We start from the raw sequence: 16267 nt of genomic DNA on the forward strand, positions 1-16267 counted from the left end.
TCCATGAAGTGAGGGCTTCCAGCAGTTGATGTTTCAAAAATGGTAGAAGAAGCCAGTTCCAATGAAGAGCCTGTCATTCCTGGAGGACTTGAGGTAGCAGGCATTCTGGTCCCTACTGGCACCATGGAGATTGGGGGAGTTTCCCCAGCCAGAGTCAAATGTGGGGATGTTTCAGATGAAGCTGAGGGTGGCATGGAGACATGTGTTGTACTCTGGGTGGCCCCTGTGTTGCTGTCTGTTTTGGCTGAGCTCAGAGTGGAAGCTAGGAAGTGATCTGTCTTCAGACCATCTGTGACTTCTGGTGTGAATGTGTCTGTGGTCATTGCCCAGGGAGAAGTTTCTTCAGTGGAGTGTGACGTTGGAGTGGAACGACTCACAGAGGCTGGTACGCTGGTTGATGCTGACATCTGCTCCATTTCTGTCACCTCACTCATCTCTGTCCATGGGACACGCTGGGATCCAGAAATAAACTTCACTGTGACAGCTCCTTTGGACCATAGCACAGCATGTGAGGTGCTAGCAATGGAGGCCCTAAGAGGTTCTGAGCTTGTAGGGGAGACTGCTCCAGTGGCGGACCTGGACGTAGCACTTCCTGTGCTCATGGGCTCTTGCCATAAGGGAGATGAAGATGCCATTGCAGAACTTGTGAGTCTGATGTTTGAAGTGGTGTCCAAAGCTGGCACACTAGTCCACGCTGAGGTCTTGTGTGCTGGCATTTCAGGACTTATGTCAGGACCCCTGCTGTGCTGGGATCCTGTTAGGTCTCTAATAGTTCCAGCACTTGTCCAGGTACTTGGTGCGGTAGCACTGGGAATGTGTGTACTGAGGAGTTCTGAGCTCTCAGGGCCAGTGGTGCCGGCAGTGAGCCCTGCAGAGGTGCTGGCTGTGGTTGTGAACTCCGCCATCGAGTGAGATGAAGACACCCCAGTTGGACTTAAAGCGTTGCTTTCAGATTTGGTAAAACTGAGGCTGAAAGGTGAGGTGGTGGTCAAACTGGTCTTTGTTCCAGGTGATGAAGTCTCAGATGGCTCATTGGAGGGACTCACAGGGTTCTTAGTTTGCACTCCAGTGATGGACAGTGGAGTCCTGGTCTCCATGGTTACAGAACTTATCGATGATGAAATGTTGGTTTTCTCCTCTGAGATGCTGGTGAAGCCACGGGTGTTGGTACTCCCCGACTGTTCAGAAGCCCACATGCTGGTTGTGGGGATCCTCATTGAGTCTTTGACCCCAGAGGAGGCACTGAAGGACTGGACAGTCCTTGTTGTCCATTCATGCGATGGAGAATAGGACTCCAGAAGAGGAGTTGTACTTTCAACTGCATCAACAAAACTGGTATCTGCGTTACTTAATGTCATGGTATTAGTGAAGCTTGAACTGGTTTCTGCCTTAGCAAGCGTCCCTGATGTTGACGAGGAAGGACTTGTTTGGACTGGAAAGCTGCTTGTCCCTGAAACTTTACCACTGTGGGGTGAAGTTGCTATCAATGGAGTCTCCTCAGTGCTAGTCCTGACATCTCCAGTAGAGGGACCTTCTGGAGAAAAGGATTGCACAGTGTGCAGTGGGGTGAGTCCTAGGCTGGTGGGTTCCCTGAAGTCTGGAGTTGGTCCTAATGGTGAGTCTGTGATTCCTGGAGCACTTGAGGTGACAGTCACCCTTGTCTCTGCTGGCATCATGGAGGTTGGGAGAGTTGTCCTACCCAGAGTCAAATGTGTGGTTGTCTCAGTTGAAGCCGAGGGTAATACAGACGGATTTATCGTTCTCTGGGTGGTTCCTGTGCTGCCTCTGGTGGCTGAGCTCCTGGTAAAAGTCAGAAGGTGATCAGTGGCTGAATCTTTTGTGGCTTCTCCTGTGAGTATAACTGTAGTTTTATCCATGGGAGACGTTTCTTCGGTGAACTGAGCCAGTGGAGTGGATTGAGTAAAAGAAGTTGGCAAAGTGATTTGTTCTGGTTTTGTTCCTTCACTTGTTGCTGTCCATGGAACATGCTGGGATCCAGAAGAGAACTGAACTGTGCCAGCACTGGATCGTGTCACTGCCTGTGGGATGCTGGAGGTGGACACTCGAAGAGTCTCAGAGCTCGTTGGGGACAGTCTCCCAGTGGTGGACCTTGTGGACATGCTGCCAGTGCTTATGGATTCCTGCAGTGCCTGAGATGAAGAGACCTCTGCAGAACTTGTGAACCTGGTGCCTGAGGTGGTGGTAGAAGCTGGCACACCTGTCAATGCTGAGGTCCTGTGAGCAGGCGTTTCAGGACTTTTCTCAGTCCCACTGCTGTGCTGGGATCCCGTTAAGTCTTTGACTGTCCTGGCACTTGTCCACAGGCTGGGTGAAGGGCCACTGGACGTGTGTGTCCTGGGGAGGTCAGAGCTTCCCAGGCCAGCTGTCCCAGCAGTGGGCCCTTCAGGGGCACTGCTGACCACCATAGTGAACTCCTCCATTGAGTGAGATGAAGAGACCTCAGTTGGCCTTATGGAATTGCTTTCAGAGTTTGTAAAAGTAGAGTTGAAGGCTGAGGTGATGGTCCAATTAATGCCTGTCTCAGGTGAAGCAGTCTCAGATGGCTGACTTGTGGGACTCTGAGTGTTCCTAGTCTCCACTGTACTGATGGGCAGGGGACTCTTGGTCTCCCAGGGGATGGATAGGGTAGATGAAATGTTGGTTTCCTTCTCTGGTGCATTGGTGAGACTGTGGGTGCTGGTACTCTCTGACCTTTCAGAAGCCAACATGCTGGTTGTGGGGATCCTCTTGGAGTCTTCGACCCCAGAGGAGTCAGTGGTGGTGTGGACAGTCCTTGTTGTCCATTCCTGTGATGGAGAATAGGACTCCAGAGGAAGGGTTGCACTTTCGACTGTCTCAGTAGCATGGCTGGTTTCTGCATTAGATAATGTGATAGAGTTAGTGATATTTGAGGTGAGTTCTGTCATGGTGAGGGTCTCTGAAGTCAAAGAGGAAGTACTTGTTTGGATTGGGAAGCTGCTTGTCCCTGGGCCTTTACCGCTGTGAGGTGAAGTGGATGTCAATAGAGGGGACTTGTTGCTTGGCTTGCTGTCTCCAGTAGAGAGAGCTTTTGGAGATAAAGTATGCCCAGTGTTCTGTGGGGTGAGTCCCAGGCTTGTGTGCTCTCTGAAGTCAGGACTTCTGGTAGTTGAAGTTTCTGAGATGGTAGAAGTAGTTTGTCCTAATGGTGACTCTGTCATTGCTGGAGCACTTGAGGTGACAGTCACCCTGGTATCTCCTGGTGTCACAAAACTTGGCAGAGCTGTCCCACCCAGAGTCAAATATGTGGTTGTCTCAGACGAAGTCAAGGGTGACACAGACTGATGTGTCATCCTCTGGGTCGTTCCTGTGCCACTGCCCTTGGTGGCTGAGCTCTTGGAAGACGCGAGGAAGTGATTAGTGGCTGAGTCTTTTGTGGCTTCTGCTGTGCGTGTAACTGTAGTTACATCTGTGGGAGACGTTTCTTCAGTGAACCGAGCCAGTGGAGTGGATTGAGTGACAGAGGTTGGCAAAGTGATTTGTTCTGTTTTTGGTCCTTCACTGGTTGCTGTCCATGGAACATGCTGGGATCCAGAAGACAACTGAACTGTGCCAGCACTGGACCGTGTCACTGCCTGTGGGATGCTGGAAGTGGACGCTCTAAGAGGCTCAGAGCTTGTTGGGGATAGTCTCCCAGTGGTGGACCTTGCAGACGTGCGGCCAGTGCTTACGGATTCCTGCAGTGCCTGAGATGAAGAGACCTCTGTAGAACTTGTGAACCTGGTGTCTGAGGTGGTGACAGAAGCTGGCACACCTGTCAATGCTGAGGTCCTGTAAGCAGGCGTTTCAGGACTTTTCTCAGTCCCACTGCTGTGCTGGGATTCCGTTAAGTCTTTGACTGTTCTGGCATTTGTCCACAGGCTGGGTGAAGGGCCACTGGATGTGTGTGTCCTGGGGAGGTCAGAGCTTCCCGGGCCAGCTGTCCCAGCAGAGTGCCCTTCAGGGGTGCTGCTGACCACCGCAGTGAGCACTTCCATTGACTGAGATGAAGAGACCTCAGTTGGCTTTATGGACTTGCTATCAGATTTTGTAAAAGTAGAGTTGATGGCTGAGGTGATGGTCCAATTAATGTCCGTTTCAGGTGAAGCAGTCTCAGATGGCTGACTTGTGGGACTCTGAGGGTTGCTAGTCTCCAGTCTACTGATGGGCAGGGGACTCTTGGTCTCCCAGGGGATGGATTTAGTAGATGGAGAAGTGTTGGTTTTCTCCTCTAGTGCACTGGTGAGGCTGTGGGTGCTGGCACTTACTGACGATCCCAAAACCAACATGCTGGTTGTGGGGATCCTCATTGAGTCTTTGACCCCAGAGGACGTAGTGATGGGGTGGACAGTCCTTGTTGTCCATTCCTGTGATGGAGAATAGGACTCAAGGGGAGGGGTTGTAGTTTTGACTGTCTCAGCATGGCTGGTTTCTGCATTAGTTAATGTCATAGAGTTAGTGATGTTTGAGGTAAGTTCTGTCATGGGAAGAGTGCCTGAAGTCAATGAGGAAGTGCTTGTTTGGATTGGGAAGCTGCTTGTCCCTGAGACTTTACCACTGTGAGGTGACGTTGATATCAGTGGAGTTTCCCTAGTGCTTGACCTGACATCTCCAGTAGAAGGAACTTCGGGAGAAAAGGAATGCAGAGTGTTTAGTGGGGTGAGTCCCAGGCTGGTGGGCTGCTTGAAGTCAGGGCTTCTGGTAGTTGATGTTTTTGAGGTGGTAGAAGGAGTTGGTCCTAATGGTGAGTCTGTCATTCCTGGAGCACTTGAGGTGACAGTCACCCTTGTGTCTGCTGGCATCATGGAGTTTGGGAGAGCTGTCCCACTCAGAGTCAAATGTATGGTTGTCTCAGATGAAGCCGAGGGTGACACAGATGGATGTGTAGTTCTCTGGGTGGTTGTTGTGCCGCTGCCTCTGGTGGCTGAGCTCTCTGTAGAAGCGAGGAAGTGACCAGGGGCTGAGTCTTTTGTGGCTTCTGCTGTGTGTGTAACTGTAGTTATATCCATGGGAGAAGTTTCTTCTGTGAACTGTGCCAGTGGAGTGGATTGAGTGACAGAGGCTGGCAAAATGATTTGTTCTGTTTTTGGTCCTTCACTGGTTGCTGTCCATGGAACATGCTGGGATCCAGAAGAGAACTGAACTGTGCCAGCACTGGACCGTGTCACTGCCTGTGGGATGCTGGAGGTGGACGCTCTAAGAGTCTCAGAGCTCGTTGGGGACAGTCTCCCAGTGGTGGACCTTGCGGACATGCTGCCAGTGCTTATGGATTCCTGCAGTGTCTGAGATGAAGAGACCTCTGCAGAACTTGTGAACCTGGTGCCTGAGGTGGTGACAGAAGCTGGCACACCTGTCAATGCTGAGGTCCTGTGAGCAGGTGTTTCAGGACTTTTCTCAGTCCCACTGCTGTGCTGGGATCCCGTGAAGTCTTTGACTGTTCTGGCACTTGTCCACAGGCTGGGTGAAGGGACACTGGACGTGTGTGTCCCCAGGAGGTCAGAGCTCCCAGCGCCAGCTGTCCCAGCAGTGAGCCCTTCAGGGGCGCTGCTGACCACCGTAGTGAGCGCTCCAGTTGACTGAGATGAAGAGACCTCAGTTGGCTTTATGGACTTGCTTTCAGATTTTGTAAAAGTAGAGTTGATGGCTGAGGTGATGGTCAAATTAATTCCTGTTTCAGGTGAAGCAGTCTGAGATGGCTGACTTGTGGGACTCTGAGGGTTCCTAGTCTCCACTCTACTGATGGGCAGGGGACTCTTGGTCTCCCAGGGGATGGACTCAATAGATGGAGAAGTGTTGGTTTTCTCCTCTGGTGTGCTGGTGAGGCTGTGGGTGCTGGTACTCCCTGACCACTCAGAAGCCAACATGCTGCTTGTGGGGATCCTTTTGGAGTCTTTGACCCCAGAGGAGTCAGTGGTGGTGTGGACAGTCCTTGTTGTCCATTCCTGTGATGGAGAATAGGACTCCAGAGGAGGGGTTGCACTTTCGACTGTCTCAGCACGGCTGGTTTCTGCATTAGTGGTATTTGAGGTGAGTTCTGTCATGGGAAGAGTCCCTGAAGTCAATGAGGAAGTACTTGTTTGGATTGGGAAGCTGCTTGTCCCTGGGCCTTTACCGCTGTGAGGTGAAGTGGATGTCAATAGAGGAGACTTGTTGCTTGGCTTGGTGTCTCCAGTAGAGAGAGCTTTTGGAGATAAAGTATGCCCAGTGTTCGGTGGGGTGAGTTCCAGGCTGGTGTGCTCCCTGAAGTTAGGGCTTCCAGTAGTTGAAGTTTCTGAGATGGTAGAAATAGTTGGTCTTAATGGTGACTCTGTCATTGCTGGAGCACTTGAGGTGACAGTCACCCTGGTATCTTCTGGTGTCATAGAAATTGGGAGAGCTGTCCCCCCCAGAGTCAAATGTGTGGTTGTCTCAGTCGAAGGCAAGGGTGACACAAACTGATGTGTCGTCCTCTGGGTGGTTCCTGTGCCGCTGCCCTTGGTGGCTGAGCTCTCGGTAGAAGCGAGGAAGTGACCAGTGACTGAGTCTTTTGTGGCTTCTGTTGTGAGTGTAACTGTAGTTATATCCATGGGAGATGTTTCTTTGGTGAGCTGAGCCAGTGGAGTGGATTGAGTGACAGAGGTTGGAAAAGTGATTTGTTCTGTTATTGGTCCTTCACTTGTCGCTGTTGGTGGAACATGGTGGGATCCAGAAGACAACTGAACTGTGCCAGCACTGGATCGTGTCACTGCCTGTGGGATGCTGGAGGTGGACGCTCTAAGAGGCTCAGAGCTCGCTGGGGACAGTCTCTCAGTGGTGGACCTTGTGGACATGCTGTCAGTACTTACGGATTCCTGCAGTGCCTGAGATGAAGAGACCTCTGCAGAACTTGTAAACCTGGTGTCTGAGGTGGTGGCAGAAGCTGGCACACCTGTCAATGCTGAGGTCCTGTGAGCAGGCGTTTCAGGACTTGTCTCGGTCCCGCTGCTGTGCTGGGATCCCGTTAAGTCTTTGACTGTCCTGGCACTTGTCCACAGGCTGGGTGAAGGGGTACTGGATGTGTGTGTCCCCAGGAGGTCAGAGCTTCCAGGAGGGCCAGCTGTCCCAGCTGTGTGCCCCGCAGTGCTGCTGCTGACTGTCATGGTGAGCACTTCTGTTGAGTGAGATGAAGAGACCTCAGTTGGCTTTATGGACTTGCTTTTAGTGGTTGGAAAAGTAGAGCTGAAGTCTGAGGTGATGGTCAAATTAATCTCTGTTTCAGGTGAAGTAGTCTCAGATGGCTCGCTTGTGGGACTGTGAGTGTTCGTAGTCTCCTCTGTACTGATGGGCAGTGGAGTCTTGGTCTCCCAGGGGATGGACTCGGTAGATGGAGAAGTGTTGGTTTTCTCCTCTGGTGCACTGGTGAGGCCGTGGGTGCTGGCACTCCCTGACCATTCAGAAGTCAACATGCTGGTCGTGGGGACCCTCATTGAGTCTTTGATCCCAGAAGAGGCAGTGATGGGGTGGACAGTCCCTGTTGTCCATTCCTGGGATGGATAATAGGTCTCTAGTGAAGGAGTTATACTGTCGACTGTCTCAGTAGCATGGCTTGTTTCTGCATTACTTAATGTCATAGAGTTGGTGATATTTGAGGTGAGTTCTGTCAGGACGAGGGTCCCTGAAGTCAATGAGGAAGCACTTGTTTGGATTGGGAAGCTGCTTGTCCCAGAGACTTTACCACTGTCAGATGAAGTTGATATCAACGGAAGTTCCCTAGTGCTTGTCCTGACATCTCCAGTAGAGGGACCTTTGGGAGAAAAGGAATGCACAGTGTTAGGTAGGGTGAGTCCCAGGCTGGTGTGCTCCCTGAAGTCAGTGCTTCCAGTAGTTGAAGTTTCTGAGATGATAGAGGAAGCTTGTCTTAATGATAAGTCTGTTGTTTCTGGAGCACCTGAGGAAACAGTCACCCTTGTCTCTTCTTGTATCACAGAAATTGGGAGTGCTGTCCCATCCAGAGTCAAATGTGTGAATGTCTCAGATGAAGCTGAGGGTGACACAGATGGATGTGTCATTCTCTCGGTGGTTCCTGTGCTGCTGCCACTGGTGGCTGAGTTCACAGTAGGAGCGAGGAAGTGATCAGTGGCTGAGTCTTTTGTGGCTTCTCCTGTGAGTGTAATTGTAGGTAGAGCTGTGGGAGAAGTTTCTTTTGTGAACTGGGCCAGTGAAGTGGATGGAGTGATGGAGGCAGGCACTGTTGATGTTTCTGAGATGGTAGAAGCAATTGGTCCTAATGGTGAGTCTGTGATTCCTGGATCACCTGAGGTGACAGTTACCCTTGTCTCTGCTGGCATCATGGAGGTTAGGAGAGTTGTTCTACCCAGAGTCAAATGTGTGGCTGCCTCAGATGAAGTCGAGGGTGACATGGATGAATGTGTTGTTTTCTGGGTGGTTCCTGTGGCTGAGCTCTCAGTGGGAATGAGGAAGTCATCAGTGGCCGACTCTTTTGTGGGTTCTGCTGTGAATGTGTCTGTAGTTATACCTATGGCAGAAGTTTCTTCTCTGGACTGTGCCAGTGGAGTGGTTGGGGTGCCAGAGGCTGGCACTCTGGATGATGCTGAGATTTGCTCTATTTCATCACTTTTCACTGTCCATGGAACATGCTGGGATCCAGAAGGGAACATAACTGTTGAAACACTGGTCCATGAAATATCTTGTGAGGTGCTGGCTATGGAGGCGCTAAAGGGTTCAGAGGTTATAGGAGTGACAGTCCCAGTGGTGGGCCTGACAGAGGTGTGGCCCGTGTTTATGGGCTCCTGCAGTGCATGAGATGAAGACTCCTGTGCAGAAGTTGTGAGCATGTTGTTTGAGGTGGTGTCAGAAACTGGCATATTAGTCACTGCTGAGGTCCTGTGTGCTGGCATTTCAGGACTTGTATCGATCCCCTTGCTGTGCTGGGATCCTGTTAAGTGTTTCACTGTTCTCACACTTGTCCATGTGTTTGGAGAAGTAGCATTGGGAATGTGTGCACTGAGGAGGTCTGAGCTCCCAGGACCAGCCTTGCCGGCAGTGAGCCCTGCAGAGGTGCTGGCTGTGGTTGTGAGCTCCTCCACCAAGTGAGATGAAGATGCCCTGGTTGGACTTGGGGTGTTGCTTTCAGATTTGGTAAAACCGAGGCTGAATGCTGAGGCGGTGGTTAAATGGGTCTCTGTTCCAGGTGATGAAGTCTCAGCCGGCTCATCAGAGGCACTCACGGTGCTCTTAGTCTCTGCTCCAGTGATGACCAGCGGAGGCCTGGACTCCGTGGGGATAGAACTGGTAGATGGAGACGTGTTGGTTTTCTCCTCAGAAACACTGGAGAGGCCGTGGGTGCTGGGACCCCCTGACCATTCAGAAGGCAGTATCCTGGTTGTGGGGATGTTTGGTGAGTCTGTGACCCCCAAAGAGGCACCGAAGGCCAGGGTGGTCCTTGTTGTCCTTTCCTCTGATGGAGAAGAGGGCTCCGGAGAAGGAGTTGGGCCTTCAGCTCTTCCAGCATTTGTTTGTGCATTATTTAATGTCATGGAGTTGGTGATACTTGACCGGAATTCTGTCGTGGCGAGGGTCCCTGATGTCACTGAGGAAGTACTTGTTTGCACTGGGAAGCTGCTTGTCTCTGGGACTTTCTCACTGTGAGTTGAAGTGGACATCAATACAGGAGCCTTGGTGCTTGGCCTGGCGTCTCCAGTAGAGGGAGCTTCAGGAAATAAAGAATGCCCAGTGCTTGGTGGGGTGAGTCCCAGGCTGGTGTGCTCCCTGAAGTCAGGGCTTCCAGTAGGTGGTGTTTCAAAGATGGTAGAAGCAGCTTGTATTAATGATGAGCCTGTTGTTTCTGGAGCACCTGGGGAAACAGTCACCCTGGTCTTCTCTGGTGTCACAGAAATTGGGAGAGTTATTCCAGCCAGAGTCAAATGTGTGGCTGTCTCAGGTGAAGCCGAGGGTGACAGGGACAGATGTGTCGTTCTCTGGGTGGTTGCTGTGCTGCTGCCTCTGGTGGCTGAGCTCTCAGTGGGAGCGAAGAACTGATCTGTGGCTTCTGGTGTGAAAGTAGCTCTCGTCATTTCCCAGGGAGAAGCTTCTTCAGTGGGGTGTGACGTTGGAGCCGAACGGCTCCCAGAGGCCGGCACACTGGTTGATGCTGGGATTCTCTCAGTTTCTGTAGCATCACTTGTCTCTGCCCATGGCACACTCTGGGATTCTGAAAGAAATTTAACTGTACCAGCACTGGACCACGGCACTGCCTGTGGGGGGCTAGAAGTGGGTGCACTAAGAGGTGCAGAGCTTGTACGGGAGTCTGTCTTGGTGGTGGACCTGGCAGAGGTGATACCTGTGCTTATGGGCTCCTGCTGTTGGTGAGATAAAGATGCCTGTGTAGGAGTTGTGAGTCTGGTGTTTGAAGCAGCAACAGAAGCTGGTACACTAGTCAGTACTGAGGTGCTGCGTGTTGGCGCAGGAGGACGAGTCTCTGTCCATCGGCTGTGCTCGGAACTTGTTAAGTGTTTGATGTTTCTGTCACTTGTCCAAGAGACTGGTGAAGTGGCACTGGGAATGTGTGCACTGAGGATGTCAGAGCTCCCAGCACCAGCCGTGCCAGCCGTGGGCCCTGCAGAGGTGCTGGCTGCGGCCGTGAGCCCCTCCATGGGGTAAGGTGAAGAGGCCTCACTAGTTGGACTAGTGGCCTCATATTCAGATTTTGTGACATTGAGGACCAGGGCTGAGGTGGTGGTCAAATTGATCTCTGTTCCAGGCGATGAAGTCTCAGCCGGCTCATTGGAGGGATTCACGGTGCTCTTAGTCTCCACTGGAGTGATGGGCAGTGGAGTCTTGGTCTCCATGGGGATAGACGGAGAGGTGCTGCTTTTCTCCTCAGAAACACTGGAGAGACCGTGGGTGCTGACAGTCCCTGACCACTCAGAAGACAGCATCCTGGTTGTGGGGATGCTTCGTGAGTCTGTGACCCCAGAGGGGACACTGAAGGTGAGAACAGTTTCTGCTGTCCCTTCGTCTGACCGAGAAGAGGGCTCCAAAGAAAGAGTGGTACTTTCAACTTTCTCAGCAGTTATTTCTGCTTTGCTTATTGTCATGGAGTTGGTGACACTTGAGATGGATTTGGTCATGGCTAAAGTCCCTGAAGGCAGAGAGGAAGTACTTGTTTGGACTGGGAAGCTGCTGGTTGCTGAGACATGATCACTTTGAGATGATGTAGATTTCAATAGAGGAGTCCTAGTGCTTGTGCTGACATCTCTACTAGAGAGATCTTCAGGAGAAAAGGAACGCACAGTGTTCAGTGGGGTTGGTCCCAGGCTGGTGTGCTCCCTGAAGTCAGAGCTTCTAAGAGTTGATGTTTCAGAGACCGTGGAGGAAGCCAGTCGTAAGGATGTGTCTGTCATTCCTGGAGCACTTGAGGAAGCAGACACTCTGGTCTCTGTTGTCACCGTGGAGATTGGGGGAATTTCCCTAGCCAGAGTCCAATGTGTCCAGGGGGGCATGGATGGATGTGCTGTAGACTGTATCATTCCTGTGCTGCTTCCTGCATTGGCTGAGCTCTGCTTGGGAGCAAGGAAGTGATCTGTGACCAGGCCACTTGTGGCTTGTGCTGTGGGCACATCTGTAGTCATTTCCCTGGAAGAAGTTTCTTCTGTGGCCTCGTCAGGTGGAGTGGAATGGATTACAGAGGCCGGCACACTGGTGAATGTTGACATTTTCTCCATGTCTGTAACTTCACTAGTCACTGTCCATGAAACGTGCTGAGATCCAGAAGGGAACTGAACTGTGCCAGCACTGGTCCATGTCACCGCTGGTGGGGTGTGAGCAGTAGAGGCACTAAGAGGTTCAGAGCTTGTAGGGGAGACTGCTCCAGTGATGTACCTGGCAGGGGTGCTGCCTGGGCTAATGGGCTCCCCCAGTGTGTGAGATGAAGACACCTGTGCAGAAGTTGTGAGCCTGGCATTTGAAGTGGTGCCGGAAGCTGAGGTCCAGTGTGTTGGCATTTCAGGACTTGTTTCATCCCATCTGTTGTGCTGGGATCCTGTTAAGCCTTTATCTGTTGTGTCACCTGTCTGGATCACTGGTGCAGGGGTGCTGGAACTGTGTGTACGGAGGATGCCAGAGCTCCCAGGGCCAGGAGTATGAGCAGTGTGCCCCGAGGAGCTGCTGGCTGGGGCGGTAAGCTCTTTCTCTGGGTAAGATGAAGAGATCTCTGTTGGCCTCATGGTCTCGCTTTCAGATTTTGTAAAACTGGGGCTGAAGGCTGAGATGGTGGTCAAACGGACTTCTGTTCCAGGTGATGAAGTCTCAGCTGGCTCATTGGAGGAACTCACGGTGTTCTTAGTCTCCACTGCAGTGATGGGCAGTGGAGTCTTGGTCTCCATGGAGACAGAACTGGTAGATGGAGATGTGTTGGTTGTCTCCTCTGTACCACTGGAGAGGCTGTGGGTGCTGGCAGTCCCTGACCAGTCAGAAGACAGCATCCTGGTTGTGGGGACGCTCGGTGAGTCTGTGACTACAGAAGAGGTCTGAACAGCTCCTGATGTCCATTTCTCTGACTGAGAAGGTGGTTTCAGAGAAGGAGTTGTGGTTTTAATTGTCTCAGCCTTTGTGTTGACATTACTAAATGTCTTGGAATTAGTGACACTTGAGTTTGTTTCTGTCATGGCTAGAGTCCGTGAAGTCAGTGAGGAAGTGCTTGTTTGCGTTGGGAAGTTTCTTGTCCCTGAGATGTGACCTCCACGAGACGAAGTGGACGTCAATAGAGGAGCCCTAGTGCTTGTCCTGGTGTCTCCAGTAGAGGGAGCTTCAGGAGAAAAGGAATGCCCAGTGTTCGGTGGGGTGAGTCCCAGGCTGGTGAGCTCCCTGAAGCCTGGGGTTCCAGTAGTTGATGTGTCAGATATGGAAGGAGCCAATTGTATGGAGGAGTCTGTTATTCCTGGGGTGCTCGAGATAGCAGTCGTCCTGGTCTTGGTTGGTGTTGTGGAGACTGGGGGATCTTTACCAGCCACAGGTGAGTGTGTGGGAGCAGCAGGTGAAGCCAGGGGCAGTGTGGACAGATGTGTTGTACCCTTGGTTGATGCTATGCTGCTGCTTGTGGCTGGGCTCTCAGTGGATGAAAGGAACTGATGAGTTCCTGGGTCACGAGTGGCTTCTGCTGTGAACATGTCTGTAGCCATTTCCCTGGAGGACATTTGTTCTGTGGACTTGGTGGGAGGAGCAGAATGGGTTGTAGATGCTGGCACGCTGGTTGATGCTGAGATTGGATCTATTTTTATTCTCCTTGTCACTGTCCAGGGAAGATGCTGCGTTCCCGAAGTGAACTTGACTGTGCCAGCACTGGACCCTGGCACCGCCTGTGGGGTGCTGGCAGTGGAGACACTAAGGGGTTTGGAGTTTGCAGGGGAGCTTGTCCATGTGGTGGTGGGCCTGGCAGAGGCGCTGCCTGTGTGCATGGGTTCCTGCAATGGGGGAGATGAAAACACCTTGGGAGAACTTGTGACAGTGTTGTTTGAGATGGTGACAGTAGCTGGCATACTTGTCATTGCTGAGGTCCCATGTGCTGGCATTGCAGGACTTTCCTCCATCCACCTGCTGTGCTGGGATTCTGTTAAGTCTTTATCTGTTCTGGGACTCACCCAAGATCCTGGAGAAGGGGTGCTGGCAATGTGTGCACTGAGAGTGTCAGAGCTTTGAGGGCTGGCTGTGCTGAGAGTGAGCCCTGTAGAGGTGCTGGCTGTTGCTGTGAACTCTTCCTCTGGGTGAGATGAGGAGATCCCCATTGGCCTTGTGACCTTGCTTTCAAGTTTTGTAAAACTGGGGCTGAAGGATGAGGTGTCAGCCAAACTGATTTCAGCTCCAGGAGGTGAAGTCTCAGCCGGCTCATTGGAGGGACGTACAGTGTTCTTAGTCTCCGCTGTATCAATAGACAGTGGAGTCTTGGTCTCCTTGGGGATAGAAGTGATAGATGGAGAAGTGTTGGCTTTCTCCTCTGAAACACTGGTGAGGCCGTGGGTGCTGGCACCCCCTGACCATTCGAAAGACGACATCCTGGTGGTGAAGAGGCTTGTTGTGTCTGTGACTGCAGAAGAGGCAGTGGCAGCATGGCCAGTCCCTGCCGTTCCTTCCTCTGATGGAGAAAATTGTGTCAGAGAAGCACTTGTACTTCCAACTATCTCAGCATTTGAGTTTGCTTTACTGAATGTCATGGAATTAGTGAGACTTGAGCTGGTTCCTGTCACGTCGAGGGTCCCTGAAGTCAATGAGGAGGTATTTGTGTGGCCTGGGAAGTTGCTAGTTGCTGAAATTTGATCACTTTGAGGTGAAGTAGATGCCAATAGAGGGGTCCTTGAGCTCACTGTGACACCTCCAGTTGAGGCAGCTTCAGAAGAAAAGGAATGCACAGTTTTCGGTGGGGTAAATTCCAGGCTCGTGTGCTCCAGGAAGTCAGGGGTTTGAGTAGTTGATGTTTCAGACACAGTAGAGGAAGCCAGTCCTGGTGGAGAATCTGCCATTCCTGGAGCGCTTGAGGTAACATTCCCCATGGTTTCTTCTGGGACAGTGGTGATCAGGAGAGTTTTCTGAGGCAGAGTCAAAGGTGTGGCTGTCGCAGATGAAGCTGAGGGTGGCATGAATTGATGTGTTGTACTCTGGAAGGTCCCTGTGCTGCTGCTTCTCATGGCTGAGCTCTCAGTGGAAGTAAGGAACTCATGAGTGGCTGGATCACTTGTGGCTTTGACAGTGACTACATCTCGAGTTATTTCCACGAAAGCAGTTTCTTCTGTGGACTGGGCAGGTGGAGTGGATGGGGTTACAGTGACCAGCACACTGGTTGATGCTGAAGCTGGCTCTATTTCTATTCCTTTCCTTGTCCCTGTCCTTAGACCATTCTGGGATGCAGGTGCAAGTGTAATTGTTGAAGCACTGGACCATGAGATATCCTGAGAGGTGATAGCACTGGATGCTTTTAGGGGTTCAGAGCTTGTAGGGGAGACTGTCCCAGTGGTGGGCCTGACAGAGGTGCGGCCTGTGCTTAGGGGCTCTTGCAGGGCATGAGGTGAAGGCTCCTGTGGAGAAGCTGTGAGAGAGGGGTTTGAGGTGGCAACAGAGGCTGCTACAGTAGTCAATGCTGAGGTCCCGTGTGCTGGCATTTCTGAACTTGTCTCTGTCCACCTGCTGTGCTGGGATTCTGTTAAGTCTTTATCTGTCCTGAAACTAGTCCAAGAGTCTGTCGAAGGGGTGCTGGGAATGTGTGCACTGGGGATGGCAGAGCTCCCAGGGCCAGCTGTGCTGGGAGTGCGCTTGACAGAGGTGTGGGCTGTGGCTGTGAGCTTCTCCACTGGAGGAGATGAAGAGCCCTCAGGTGGCCGTGTGGCCTCGCTTTCAGATCTTACAAAACTGGGGCTGAAGGCTGAGGTGGTGGTCAGAGTGATCTCTCTTCCAGGAGATGAAGTCTCAGCCGGCTCCTTGGAGGGACTCACAGTGCTAGTAGTCTCTACTGTAGTGATGAGCAGTGGAGTTTTGGTCTCCATGGGGATTGAACTGGTAGATGGAGATGTGTTGGTTTTATCTTCTGAAACATTGGTGAGGCCATGGGTGCTGACAGTCCCTGACCGCTCAGAAGACTGTATCCTGGTTATGGGGACGCTCTGTGAGTCTGTGACTCCAGAAGAGACACTGAAGGTGAAAACAGTCCCCACTGTCTCTTCCTCTGATGGAGAAAAGGGCTTCGGGGAAGGAGTGGCGATTTCAATTGTCTTAGTATTTGTATCTGTATTACTCACTGTCACAGCAATAGTGACATTTGAGCTAGTTTCTGCCATGGCTAAGGTCTCTGAAGTCAAGGAGGAAGCACTTGCTTGGATTGGAAAGCTGTTTGTCCCTGAGACTTTATCACTGTGAGGAGAAGTAGACGTCGAAAGAGGAGCCCTAGTGCTAGTCCTGACATCTCCAGTGGAGGGACTTTCAGGAGAAAAGGAACGCACAGTGTTCAGTGGGGTGAGTCCCAGGCTGGTGGGCTCCCTGAAGTCGGCGCTTCCAATAGTTGATGTTTCAGAGATGGTAGAAGCAGCTTGTCTTAATGATGAGTCTGTAATTTCTGAGGCACTTGACATAACAGTCACACTAGTCTCTTCTGGGGTCATGGAAAGTGGGGGAGTTTTCCCAGCCAGAGTCAAATGTGTGGCTGTCTCCAAAGAAGCCGAGTGTGGCATGGACAGGCGGGTTGTACGCGGAGGGGTTCCTGTGCTGCTGTCTCTTGTGGCTAAGCTCT

At 51.8% G+C, this 16267-nt stretch overlaps 1 protein-coding gene across 1 annotated transcript; it reads right to left on the reverse strand.

Annotated features, from left to right (window-relative positions):
* Positions 1 to 3648: 3648 nt before the first annotated feature.
* LOC102873187 (mucin-16-like) lies at positions 3649 to 7442 on the reverse strand. The gene is made up of 4 exons (XM_006898807.1): positions 6843 to 7442; positions 5465 to 5594; positions 4291 to 4385; positions 3649 to 3810 (listed from the first exon to the last, which is right to left on the reverse strand). Exons 1-4 carry the CDS (start codon positions 7440 to 7442, stop codon positions 3649 to 3651), a joined length of 987 nt encoding a protein of 328 aa, XP_006898869.1.
* Between the last annotated feature and the right edge of the window lie 8825 nt (positions 7443 to 16267).

This window comes from Elephantulus edwardii, unplaced genomic scaffold, assembly GCF_000299155.1.
Source record: "Elephantulus edwardii isolate Elephantulus edwardi_28Jun2011 unplaced genomic scaffold, EleEdw1.0 scaffold00237, whole genome shotgun sequence".
Classification (NCBI taxonomy): Eukaryota; Metazoa; Chordata; class Mammalia; order Macroscelidea; family Macroscelididae; genus Elephantulus; species Elephantulus edwardii.

Coding starts and splice junctions, on each gene's coding strand:
- LOC102873187 (XM_006898807.1), bottom strand. CDS start 7,442: ATGTTGACTTCTGAATGGTCAGGGAGTGCCAGCACCCACGGCCTCACC. Junction 4,386..5,464: donor TTCACCCAGCCTGTGGACAA/GTGCCAGAACAG, acceptor TCTCCATCACAG/GAATGGACAACAAGGACTGT. Junction 3,811..4,290: donor AGCATGTTGGTTTTGGGATC/GTCAGTAAGTGC, acceptor GCCTGCTTACAG/GACCTCAGCATTGACAGGTG.